Here is a 13,266-nt window from a genome sequence, read left to right on the forward strand (position 1 = left end):
GCTGGCTGCTTTATGAAGGGAGGAGGGCAAAAGGTTGTTGACTCCAGATATATATCAGTAGTGCAGCTTCATCTTGAGATTGGTGAGTAGGACTGGTCACCCAATCTCAAAACAGGACACTACAGAACTAGGAAAGCTTTAGACAAGAACACCAAGAAGGACCTAGGGCCTGGTAAAACTGTCTGATGATGAGAGATTGTGACTTTGTCTCAGGAGGCAGAAGAAGGGCTACAATAGATGTATGTGCAAAAACAAAAGGTCTAGAGCAGGTAGACAGGGGAATTTGGTTCTCCCTGGGTACGTTTACATGTGACATTAATTTGAACCAATAAATTCCAGAGAAGTCTGAGCCAGAGTAAACTACTTCTGGGCACAGTTTCTACACATGCGCTCAGAACAGCAACAATTTCAGCTGGGGTGGAGCAATTTACACTACCTGGGAGGTCAGCTCCAGGTGGTGGCATCAGGCAGTGGAGGGGCTGGCTGGGGCACAAGGGTGGTAAAAGTGCAGAGCTGTGTGGCTGGGCACCAGGCAGGAGTCTGGCCTTCTGCTGGCTGGGCTGATCAGGTGCAATTTACACCTCTGGTCAGCATCTATGCATGCATTTAATTACAGTTAATTACCCTGCCATAAAGAAGTCCCATAGTACTGTCCCTGACAGCTAATTAGTCTACTCCACAGTTAAGTGCACATGTAGATGTGGCCCTTGTTTCTTAATGCAAGGATAAGGTGACCTTGAACAAACGTAAAAGGGGAGGAATTCCAAGCTGATAAAAAAGGAATAGTTTTTCCCATTCTTATGTAGAGCATGAATCTCTCTCAGATCTCTTAAGATCTTAAAGGTGGTCAAATATTTAAGTGAATGTTGAGAACTACCAGTGTTACTATAATTAATTAGAACAAATGTTGTGGGAGAGAGATTTAAGGGGATTAAGCTGGTTTCTAACTAACAAATGTCCATCAGGATGGGACCTAGTGTGGAGGGACTCATTTGCCTCACTTCAGGGTTTTTACACCTTCCTTTGGAACAACTGGCACAGGCCAGTCTGAAAGACAACTCTGGTGTGGGTGGACTTTGGGTGTGTTCCAGTCTGGCAAGTATCTTCTCTGAAGAGGTCCTAAGTTCTGGGCATAATGAGAACATGATATTTTCTTTTTCTTTGGGGAAAATGCATTGTGGAGTTTTATCTAATCAGGTGTATCTTGGGTTTTTCTTCACCTCTCCTTTTCAGTATTTCTGCCTGCTCCTCTTGATCTTCCTCATTGAGCTGGTTGCTGGAGTTCTGGCCTATATTTACTATCAAAGGGTAAGTTGCAAGGTTTGGGTTATTTTTAATTTTTATTATTTACTATTTATAGAAAAGCAACAATTAAACATGAGATGGTGACATGGCATCAGAAAGTCACTAGTTTATGAGACAGATCCCAAATCACTGAGAATGTTAGTACCCTAAATATTTGCTTAAAATAGTTGTACAAAGAACAGACTATAATAGTAATAAAGCTATCTAACTAAATAAATCATATTAAAACTTTAGATCACAAAACATGTTGCAGTGCTCAGGATTGGAAGTCTATGCCCTTTCCAGTTTAGCTGCCTTCATAGCCAGGCTGAGCCTTTCCCACTGGAAAAGAAAGGAGCAGCAGCAATAATTCATCTATGCAGGTTCTACAGCCAATCAGTCTGCACAGGGCACTGCCTGGCTAGCTGTTGTATCCCCCATGCACCCCTCCCCTTCATGTGGCTCTGCATAGACAGGTTTACAGAGCTTAGCATATAGGACTTCAGAGTTCTCTTTCAGGCATATGAAGGTGGTGAAGAGGTTATAACTCAATGGACCTCTACAATTACAATGTAAATAGGCAAATAAATACTTCAGAGCATTGTTCCATCTAATCCTGAATCTTGCCTGTAACAGGCTGCATCTCTCAAATATGCAAAATTGTAATACAGGATATAGGAAACCTCTTGCATTTTTTTCATCAATACAAAGGAAGGTTCTCTCCTGCCTCAAAGCCCTGTACTGATTGAAGAAAGATGCACCTTGCTACATCTATAGCTGTACAGTTAAATCCCCATTTCCACTACCAGTCCCAGAAAACATGTGTAAAAGAATTCACAAATCTCAGCTGTAGTTCAGACTCCTCTCTCCATCCACCCAGTGCTGAGCAGGGTATTTTCTCCAAGCCCTTTTGGGCTGCATGACCCTGAGCATGTGATTGGGACTCCTATAGCTTCAGGAAGTATTTGTGAAGCCTGAGAAAGGGGAGCTCATTTCCATGGTTCCATCCTGCCTGCATTTCCCATGCAGGTTACTCTGGAGTGATGTATGGGGTGAGGCATTCTTACCATCTGCGCCAAGGCTTCTTTCATATGTATAGGTGTAATATCAAGACAGAAGGCTAACATCCATGTTCTGAACCAGAAAATCCTTGTAAGAAAGTTAGAATTCCAGACCACAATCCTGGAGTAGCTCTGAAATCATTGCTGCCATGCTGGTACATTAGAAGAGAAGCCGCATTAGAATGGAGCCCATGTTATATGAGGTTGGTTCCCAAGCTCTGAGGTGCTGCTCTCCCTCCTACCAGCTGGTGTATTTGAGCAATAAAACAACTCTACTGATGAATGAGAATTGGGTTTAATTTTGCAGAATTATACCATGCTACATTTGCTGACTGTAATTGCAAATGCCTTTCCAAAAAACATTGTTTGCATACCAGAAGTACTCCCACGTTAGCCATAAAGAGGATATCATATTCTGGTCAGCATTGAACATGTTTTACAATGGTGAAGGTGTTCTTATTCTGCTTTGTAGTTGGGTGCATTTGCTTTCCATGCTGGAAATCCATCCTTGTACCCTGTGCATTTTGTCTGAAATCTTGGGACCTGTTCTGGCCTCACTTATGCTTGTGTCCTTTCATAGACTTCTAAGCAATTGCCTCTAATTGGCCAGGATTTTTGAGACCAGATGCAGGCCTTTTTTCTTTCTCAAGCACTACTTCCATCTTTATTCACTCTAATCAGAGATAAGGAGGAAGTTTACATTTGATTTTGAATAAACAAATCAAAAGTCCTTTCTAAAGTTCTGATGCAAGCTAACAAGTTAAACAAACACAAAACAAAATAGAGAGGGAGGTAGTTAGCCATGTTAGTCTGAAGTCAGGCAGAAGCCCAGACAGATTGGCACCTTAGGGTGTTTTTACACGTGCTCCAGGTTGGGGAGGCAAGTCCCTTAATTAGAACAGCTCTTGGGAGCCACTCTAACTACAGCTCCCACAGCATCTCGTGTATTCAGTATCATTCAACAAGTTTTAGTTACACGCATCAGAGTGGGCATCAGGCCTGTGTATAGGTGCCCTTAGAGACAAACTCATTCAGAGAGGCATAAACTTTTGTTTGTCAGACATTGTGAAAGGTAAGATATGGAATGATAAGTTGGGGAAAGAAAGGTTACTGAGGAGTTAGTGAGAAAGAGGATGTTATATTAAAAAAACTATGGTTTCTGGCTGCTTCTGTTTAATGACCTTGAGCTATTTACACTTCCTTACAATGTCAGGTAATTTGTACCTTTGAGTTTCCTGTTTGTTTGGCATTTATCTCATTATAAGCATATTTAAAGAAAAAACTGTTTTGGATGGAATATCTCAGGTCTAATTCCAGTTTCACACTGGTTTCACAGCACCATAACTTTGCTGATTCCAGAGGTCCTCTGATTTCTCCTGTTATAAATGAATCCTGAATCATGCCATCCACCAGCTAACATTTGAAGTAATAATATTTGTTTATGTATTTTCCTTGTCCTATATTCATAGCACTTTTTCTGCTTGGGCCTACAGCTAGGTGAGGAGTTGAAACAGCACCTGACCCAGACCCTGACTGCAAATTATGCTTTGCCTGGGAAAGCGCACATCACACATTCCATCGATCGCCTACAGCAAGATGTAAGAGAAACTTCTGTCACTCGCATGGCTGTGTCTGCCTGTGTGACCCAACTCATGTTTCATTTAATATTGCCAGGGGCTGGAAATCTCATGAGAGTGGCTTGATCCTGCCGAATTTCCAAACCAAAGAAGTTCAATCAAGTCTCTGAAAGTATTGATGATTCAAAGAGTACATGAATTTCTGAGCAACTTCAGATAATTTCTGTTGCTATTCTTCAGTTGGGGACCCAAAAACAGTCACTCTGAATCAGGACCTCCTTCTCTAAACATGGCTGCAATGGCTCTTGCCACACACAACCCACTTCTGATCTCATTCATGTGAGGTATATGAGTGGTGACCTAGAGGCAATGGATTTGATCATCATATTACTAATATAAGATCAGAACAGGTATCTGATCGATTATGTGCCCCTGGAAAGTGGTAACCAAGATGGCAATCCTGTCCCATATATGGAACATCAGCCTTTCCTTTCCTTTGCAGTTCCAATGCTGTGGGAGCAATAGCTCTACTGATTGGCAGCAAAGTGCCTATATCCTCTCCTCAGAGTCCGGGATTCGTGTGGTACCAGACAGCTGCTGCAAAACAGTGACCTTTGAGTGCGGGAGGAGGGATCACCCATCTAACATCTACAAGGCAGAGGTAAAATGCCATTTTAGAACGGGGGAAAGGTTTGTCATGGTTGTCAAACAAAGCATACATCATGTTTACTTGCAAGAAAAATTGAAGGATACATCCAGAAAAAAGTGATGGAAGCTTCACTGATAATGTTTCTGAAGATTTTATCTTGAGGTTTGCTAAGTGTGTTGCAAACAACAGTTAAATAATGGAGTCTCAGGCATCCTTAAATAAAAGTTATTATTAAAAAAACAATACATCTGGGTTTTAAATTGGCTAGTGTTTTTAACTGACAACAGTGTGCAGTACTACCTGTCACACCATTTACAGGGTGTACATATGTAATAAAAGCAAGAGTCTTGCAAATCTTGCACTGCCCACATAGTGAAACAAACATGTTTTTCTTATCAGAGATAATGAAATGCATATATTACCATGACAAGCCAGCTCCATCAATCATTTTTTTTCTTCTCCAAGGGTGCGTGTACATTGTAGTCAGGAAGTGTGACTGCAGCTTTACCATAGATAGTGCAGAAAACCATGCAACAAAGAAAACCATGGCCTGAGTTTCACCATAGCTGCGCAAGCCTTCAAGGGCCCCAGATAATTACTCTGGCCTCTGAAGTCATCATATGCACCATGTTACTAACTGAGTTATCCAGGCTAACGTTAGCTAGGGTATGTCTACCCATGGCTGTAATCAGCTGATAGCCATGTAGGTTTATGTTTGCTGTTTTGATTTTGAAATTTTAATATTTCATTTCAAGGATGCTGCTAAAAGGGGAATTTCTGTATAACATAGGTCTACAGCCTTTGGCCGAAGTAATACCCCAACTTGATGTAAAGAGCATAGCCCAACATGGAGACACTTGGAATTAATGGTCACTTTCGGAAATTTTGGACACAGTAGCTGGTGTTGGTCTTACTGAATCAGTGTCTACCTGATCCAGTTGCTATCAATGGAGGCAGAACTTGGTACCTGGATACAGCAAAATTGTGTTACTGATAGTCAGTTTTCTCCTCTTGTTGGGACATAGGATTCCAGGCAATACATACAACACATGGGGAGTTTTGGAAAGGGGAAAATCTTATTTACTCAAATACTAGATGATGTTTTTTTCCCAATCAGCAGGAGGGAAGATCCCCTTGTCTTATATTTCCATAAAAGGAGACCTCATTAAATACATAGTCTAGTATTCAATTTCTGCCAAAAGCAGCATGTGCTTAGTAATGGAAACCAACTATGAAGCTGATTAAATAACACCAACATGTTCCATGTCAGGCAAGAATACTGAGAGGAACCTACCACAAAGATAGGTTAAAGCAACCTGTCTGAATAAGATATATGGTAGTACACATTGTGTTCAGTCCCCCTCAGCACCAACTCTTTTTAAATTCACGGGGGGTCACTACACTGAATACATTTTAATTTCGTCTTCACTTCCAGAACTGAGCTGTACCTTTCTTTCCCTTTTCCAATGATTCTTGTTTTTTTCCATCCTTAAATGTCTGGCAAATGTCACCAAACAGGGACCCAAACAGTTCAGCCAGAATGCCTCTGTCAATCCTCTCTCAGCCTGTTGCATATGATTAGTATAAATGAACTCAAAGACATTGTGGTGAATTTTGCTCCAACGTTGTAGAAGTAAATCTGCAGAATAAATCTGGCCGCTTTCAGGACAATCTAGTCTGCTGAACTATTAAAATAAGGAGGTGCTAAAATTGGGTTTTGTAAATGGCATCTATTACAAACTTAACTGTGGAAAAGCCACTTCTTGCCCATGGTAAGTGTGATTATACCAAGGAACTGTAAAGAATACTGGACACTTGCTAGTCAAAGGACTATGGTATTTTCTGGTGCAGAAGATTTCCCCCCCCTTCCCTCCAGAAGGATAAAACTGGGTTTTCAGATCACCTCCCACCTGTCTCCCTTGCTTTCCTCAGCAGCGACATGGGTCCTGGGCATTCTTCCCTACCTGATCATGTAGATGCTCACTGGCATCCTCTGGACTTGTCTTCCAAGGTACAAGGGCAGAGAGAAAAAGGGAGATTCTTTTTCCCCACAGCATCAGTGTATAAAACCCATCTTACTTTAACAGCTTCTTTCAGGAAGGGGAAGCAGGGAATCATGTTTTATATGTCATGTTTTATATCATGTGTAACTACATTATAGCTGGTTTCTATCCCGCTTTAAATTGAATGTGTGGCAGGGCCCTTGCTGTAGTTGCTGGGAAAGGAGAGAGTGCTAGAATTCCTACCGCCAGACAACAGAACATAGTCCAGGTTTTCTTCAGCTGCTAGCTGATAAATATCTATGGAAGTTGGACCTGTATCTGCAAACTTTCTCCATCGTCCAAATGTCCTCACTGCTGAATTGGGTCTACTGAGTTTGGGTCCCAGTGCCACGATCCCTTTCTTCTGATGTCTTTTCTGCTTCTGCTGCTGCTTGCAGTTTTGACAGGCAGCAGCATGGCAAAATGGCATAATTTTTCATTAGTTCTTCCCAGCAAAATTCTGAATAGCAGCTAGAAAACTGCTTGTTCCTGAATCCTGTTGCTCTCACTCTGTTTTCAGTATACCTAGAGAAACTGCAGTACCTTGGGTCAAAAGTTGCTTGCAAACCAGAAGGGCTTTTAAACATCTTTTCTTAAGGATGAGTCAAATGCAACCATAGCTCAAGGACCCTAAGTCTCTTCCTTACATGCCAAAGACAGCTTCTTATCCACAACACTGAGAGGATTTACAAGCCATGACTATACTTATTTGAGCAATAAGGAATTTGAAATATTGGCAACGTCAGACTTGACCAACGCAGCACTCAGTGCATCAGTCAGAGTCAGGAGTGGAACCCAGGGGCCAGTATCCACAGACATGAGTGCCTGAGGTTGAACTCAAAAAAATCTATAATTAGTCACCCAAATAATTTTTACAGTTTAGTCTCCCATTGAAGTAGCAGGATGTGTTGATGCTCTCCACACACAGAGATAGTCAGTGTTCCTGAAAAATCAGGCCATTAATAGGTAGGGACCTAACTTTCGGCGAGAAGGCTTGAAATGTCTGGAACAGAGTTCTCGCTCCCAGTCCTTTATCCCGCATCCTTCCCAGATAAACAGTCTTGCTTGTCAAATAAACAAATACCAAGCAACCTTATGGATTAGGATTCCAAAACTCTTAAAGTAATATTAAAGAATTCTAGCTGCAATTGCAGCTCCTTAGAAGTTCTTGTTTTCTTTCATTTGTTGAACAGATGCTTCAAAGATATGCATACTTTAATCTTTTCTTGAGATCTAAAAATTCAGCTCATCTTAAAACTAGTGCCAATATTTGCAGTTGTTTAATGATAAACATGAGAGAGGCAATGAAGGGACTTGAAAGTATTAAAGTCTAGGCTGCTTTCATTTTTTTTTAGTCCCTGCTGTATTTTGCATTGATAGAAGCAAACAGAATTACATAATCATCTCCTAGAATGGAGTTTGCTCTTTCGTTTAACACCAAAAGCACTCTCTGTTTCACACTGCTGCTTTCTCTGGCACAATCTGTCTTACATCCAACAGCAGAAACTAATTTTAAAACCTGCTTCTGCACTCAGAAGCCCTCTAAATGTCTGAAGCCATCCTCCTTTCTAAAACATTCCCTACTTCAGATTTTGCCTACTGTATATAAATATTTTTGTTTATTACAAGTGGCAAAAGAAAATACTGTAGTGGCTTTCCACAAAGTACAATGTCAATTCACAAGTATTCCTTTAAATACACATTCATTTTATACTTCCTTCCAGAACTAATGGATAAGAGACTATTTCTAAATACTGGCAAACGGGATAAAATGAATGTCCTTATTCTGTTGGTTGACAATGACAGATCAGCTCTTTAAAAAGTTTCCATAATATATAGAGTTTTCTATAGAGTGGTGGAGGGGGTTGACCAATTCAAATTCAGTTCTTATTGGTTTATAATTCCCTTCACTTCAGGAGCGATTTTAAGGTAGTCTTGTCAACTTTGATGATGAAGTCAGCTTTATATTTGATATCATAGCAACTATGAGTTTGTCCTGTTGCAGATGCCTTTATATAAGCTCATTATAGTACATAAAAAGAATGTAAACATTTTTAATAAAACAAGAAAAGCACAAGGGAGCCCCCATCTCTGTTCTTGTCTTTTATGTTAGAATTATATAGGGTCCTTTAAGAGTGCATTTTCACTTTTTTTTCTGCTGCAAACCTTGATGAAGGACTCAGAGAATTATATCAGCCTTTAATAGATAAGGTAAGAAATCTGTATGAACTCTTTGCCCATCAGACATTTTCTCCCAACTGTTTTGAGGTATATGAGTTAAAAGAGAAACAAGGCAAGGGACTTTAGCCTGAGTAAAAATCACTTACCTTCGCAAGTGCGTAAGGTTCACATCCTTACTATCTTATGTCAGAAACCAACTTGATCTCCAGACATCCAGTTTTCCAGGATGAGCTCTGATAGCCAAGAGCTTCACTCCTAGTGTAAACAACAAACTGTAAGAAAGCTTTTTTAAGTAAAAAAAAGTTCAGTATTTCTTTTTTCTTCAAAGCAGAGATAAAATAGGGATATTTTCCCCCCTTTCCTTACAGGTCACATTTAAAGTGAATGTAATGCTAGAGGTGTCAGGGGACTGTCAATAAAAAACCTTTGTTGCAGTCCCTGGTGTGTGTAAATGAAAGCATCCTTGTCTAACCAGCAGAATTGGTATATTTGTGCTAAGGAATGAATAACAATAAACTGAGAACCACTGAGAGGTAATAAATATAGGACCTCACTCCCCCCAGCAGGCCAGTTTTAGAGTCATTTTTAACTGCTCATATGTACAGATTACTCTGTATTCTTGAATGTGTAGCATGGAGCTTTTTGTAAACTGGAGCCTAAGAATAGGTATAGAAAAATACAATTACTTCTTCTATGATGTGGTAAATAGGCAGGGGATTCACTGAAATGTCTGTCTGAACCAAAAAGATTCTGTGAATAAATTAACAAGCAAGTATATATCTCATGACCTAAAAAAAGGAAACTGTTTAATGCAAGTATTCAAGCCTGGCCGGCCTGGAGAGAGTTCAGAGGAGGGCCACCCATTTGGTGAGAGGGCAGCAGGACAGGCCCTATGAGGAGAGACTGAGGGACCTGAACCTGTTCAGCCTCGGCAAGAGGAGGCTGAGGGGGGACCTGGTGGCTGCTTACAAACTCATCAGGGGAGATCATCAGCAAATAGGAAGAGCCCTTTTCTCCCCAGCATCACCTGGGTTGACGAGGAAAAATAGTAATAAGCTGATGGAGAATTGGTTTAGGTTAGAGATCAGAAGGCAATATTTTACAGTTAGGGTGGCTAAAATCTGGAACCAACTTCCTAGGGAAGTGGTCCTCACCCCTACCTTGGGCAAATTCAAAAATAAGTTAGATGATCACCTGTCTGGGGACTTGTGAACCCAGCATTCATTCCTGCCTGTGGCAGGGGGTCAGGCTAGATGATCTGTTCAGGTCCCTCCTGATCCTAGCTACTATGAAACTATGAAAAGTATTATATAATGTAATAATGAGATTTGGCTTTACTTACCAACTCTACCATTAGCCTACAGGATGAGTTAGGGCAGACCACTTTAATTCACCCTGTCTCAGTCTTCCTATCTGTGAAACGGGGATAATGATACTGACCTTTGTAAAAAGTTCTGAGACCTACTGAAGGAAAGAATAGTACGAGAGAGGTACAGTAGAACATAGATCTTTCATATTCAGGTGGTTCACATCCTAATCAGTTAATAATGGGTAGCCTAATTAAGAGTGACCTGCTCAGCTGCTTGTTGTGGCTTTTGCTCCAAAGAGTGCTGCTTCTCTGATCAGGAGGATCCCATGCAGCCAATCGGAAAAGCAGCACCTTAAAAACTTCAGCAAACAGCTGGGGCACCTCAGCAGTTCCAGAAAGCTGTTTCCACTGCCATATCTATCCCTTGTTAATTTACAAAACCTCATCTTTTAGAGAGTGAGGGACCTAATGCTGCATAGTTTCCATGTTCTATGTTACTGTTGTAAATCATTATTATTTATTTACTATTAGGCTCCTAACAACACTGACGTTATAATGTACCCAAGGCCTTTTCATAGAATAACAAAAATGGAATTAAAAAACATGGGGGACTGGATTGTGCAAAGAACTTGAAAACAGATTATAAACATTTGTAGCTGTATGGGCAGGCCTGGGTCCTGAGCAGATTGACAGTAACTGGCAGAGGCTGCTGAAGTTATTGAGAAACTTAAAACAATTAGGAATTATTGAGAAGAATATGATGGAATATTTGTTTATTTTCACACTTTGTGCCCATTTCTAAAGCTACTTGAGAACTTTTCAACAAAAGGCCAAAACCATTGCCAGGACAGTTTTTTTGCACTCATGGACTAACCGCGTGCACTGACCCTGTGCTGGATCTGGCCTGAGACCAAACCCACCTGCAGCATCCAACCTGTGAACTAACCCACCCCACTTCTGCAGCCTGTGGGGATGGAGGGTTGAGCACCATTGCTCTAGGCCAGTGTTTTTTAATCTTTTTAGACTCAAGGCACCTCATGGAAAATCCCAGCTTTTGGCTTTCACTCATTTTTTTACTACAAAACAATAATAAAGTAATTCTTTTGTTGCAACAAATTCAGGAAGACCACAGCAGGTCAGAATGGTTCCAACTCTGTGGATTTCTGATTGAAAACTCTGGGTTTATCTTGTGAATCATGTGCAGGTGTTTGTATACCTAAGAGTGCTAATATTGTGCAATATCATAGGGCACCCTTAAAAGGATCTCACAGCACTGCATGGTGTCACAGAACCCCAGTGGAGAATCGCTGCTGTGGACACAAAAAATCCAAACGACATTGGGGTCCTTGTATAAGACTAAGACATGTGCTACTATGTTACTACTACTGCTGCCCCTACTACTTCTGCTACAGGTTATGATGGTCAAATTCTGCCCTAAGTGATACTTGCAATTCCATTGTCTTGACTGTTGGTTGCACAAGACTCACCGATTTGGATTTAGTAAATAATTCAGTTAAGAGAGGCACAGGAGGAATTAGAACACATCTCTCTTTCTTTGAACTGTGCTGGCTTTGCAGGGCTAATGCAAACAGAAAAGGAGTAAATAATCTCTCACGAATGTCAGCAGATATTATTCTAAGTACACACAAGCAGGGGACCTATTAAAAAGGAAAGTGCCATTTTTACATAGCTATTTTTTTTCCATTGCCCTTCATGGTAGGTGCTGTAAAATCAGCTCTGCCATTCCTATTCTTTATTATTGCACAACTGATGGTGAAAATTCTGCTCTTAGGCTTTCTTCTGTCATTCTTAGAATGCAGTTTCATAGCTCTGCTTGGAATACCAACTGTCAATAACCATAATGAGATTTTACTAACCAGCAAATGTATTTGAAGTTATGGAATAGCATCATCCCCACAGCAGGGGAAAAGCCAATCAGTTCCTGTCTGTAGCATTTGCTAGGATCTTAGGAAGTAGCTGTCCATCCTGATCATTTAAATAATAACAGCAATATCCAGATGTGGAATGAAAGCATCTTCTCCCCGTTAAACGTTTGGAGTAATTACATGAAATACATGCTTGCCTTTGATACTTCCATGGAACTTGCCTACAAAGAGTTAGGAAGAGGTGAGCAGACTTGTGACTCAGCAGGGACAAGGTAAATGACAGCCTTTTACCCTTCCCCAGTGGCAGGGCAGCAAAAGGCCCATGAACAAGTAGGTATATGGATTCAGTAGGGCTTTGCATCCTTCTCACAAGAACATTGGGCCTACCCAAGGGTTCTTGTTTCCTGTAAGTGCTTAGATCCACAGTAATGCTCAGGGGTGGAGTTTTCCATGTGTTCATCACAGGCAAGTGTCGCACCAATCAGCTGATTCTGCTTCTTTGGGCATTTGCATCAACCATGCACAGTGGCTTTCAGTACAAGGACCCCTTTAAGTGAAAACAATGTTGTCACCAAGCAGATAGCCACCCAGCATTCCTCCTTGCTCAGACTCAGAATGAGGTAGATGTTTGGGAGGTGGACTGGTTAAATTGGGGTGGACAGGTTGGTCTTTTAATGATGTACAACTTTAAAATTCATCACAACAAGCAGAACTGCTGGAAAAAAAAATCCTCCCTGGCTGTATTTTGAATGCAGAAATGCTGTACACTGTTGTCATTCCTCTTCCTCTGAAGGGTATAGGTGGTAACCCTATCCACCATAAAGAGTTTAATTTCCTGTTGGTAGCTGTAAAAGTTCCATATGAAAGCAAGGAAACAAGGCTTACAGCTTGTTAACATTGTTGGAGTATCCTTTGTTGTAAACACAGAGATCTTGTTTGCAGGGAGGATGTATCACTAAACTGGAACAGTTCCTGGCAGATCACCTCTTGATAATGGGAGCTGTCGGCGTAGGAGTATCCTGTCTTCAGGTGAGACCCATGGACCCATCATATGGTGGGCCCTCATTCCAATCCATTTCATGCAATGTAGAGGAAGGATGCAGCTCATCATGCAGCTTTGAAACTAGGTGATCTGAAAAAATAACTAGTATCTATTGCCAGGCTTCAGCAGACAGGAATCAGAGAAAGAAAGTTTTCAAATCTGGATCCATGTTTGCTGCAATATGGGTTTCTCCCAGGTGCTGACCTAGCCCATATGGTCTTCCAGCAGTGTTTTC

At 41.0% G+C, this 13,266-nt stretch overlaps 1 protein-coding gene across 5 annotated transcripts in view; it reads left to right on the plus strand.

Moving 5' to 3' along the window:
- The window catches only part of TSPAN11 (tetraspanin 11), a 221,790-nt gene that overhangs the window by 156,137 nt on the left and 52,387 nt on the right, over positions 1-13,266 (plus strand). For all 5 annotated transcript variants that reach the window (XM_090043911.1, XM_090043913.1, XM_090043912.1 and 2 more), the window contains exons 4-7: positions 1,234-1,308; positions 3,839-3,943; positions 4,425-4,583; positions 12,932-13,018. In XM_090043911.1, coding sequence (XP_089900037.1) covers positions 1,234-1,308; positions 3,839-3,943; positions 4,425-4,583; positions 12,932-13,018 — 426 coding nt within the window. The remainder of the gene's footprint in view (positions 1-1,233; positions 1,309-3,838; positions 3,944-4,424; positions 4,584-12,931; positions 13,019-13,266) is intronic.

The sequence above is a fragment of the Crocodylus siamensis genome, chromosome 4, assembly GCF_052110815.1.
Source record: "Crocodylus siamensis isolate JL-2025a chromosome 4, ASM5211081v1, whole genome shotgun sequence".
Classification (NCBI taxonomy): Eukaryota; Metazoa; Chordata; order Crocodylia; family Crocodylidae; genus Crocodylus; species Crocodylus siamensis.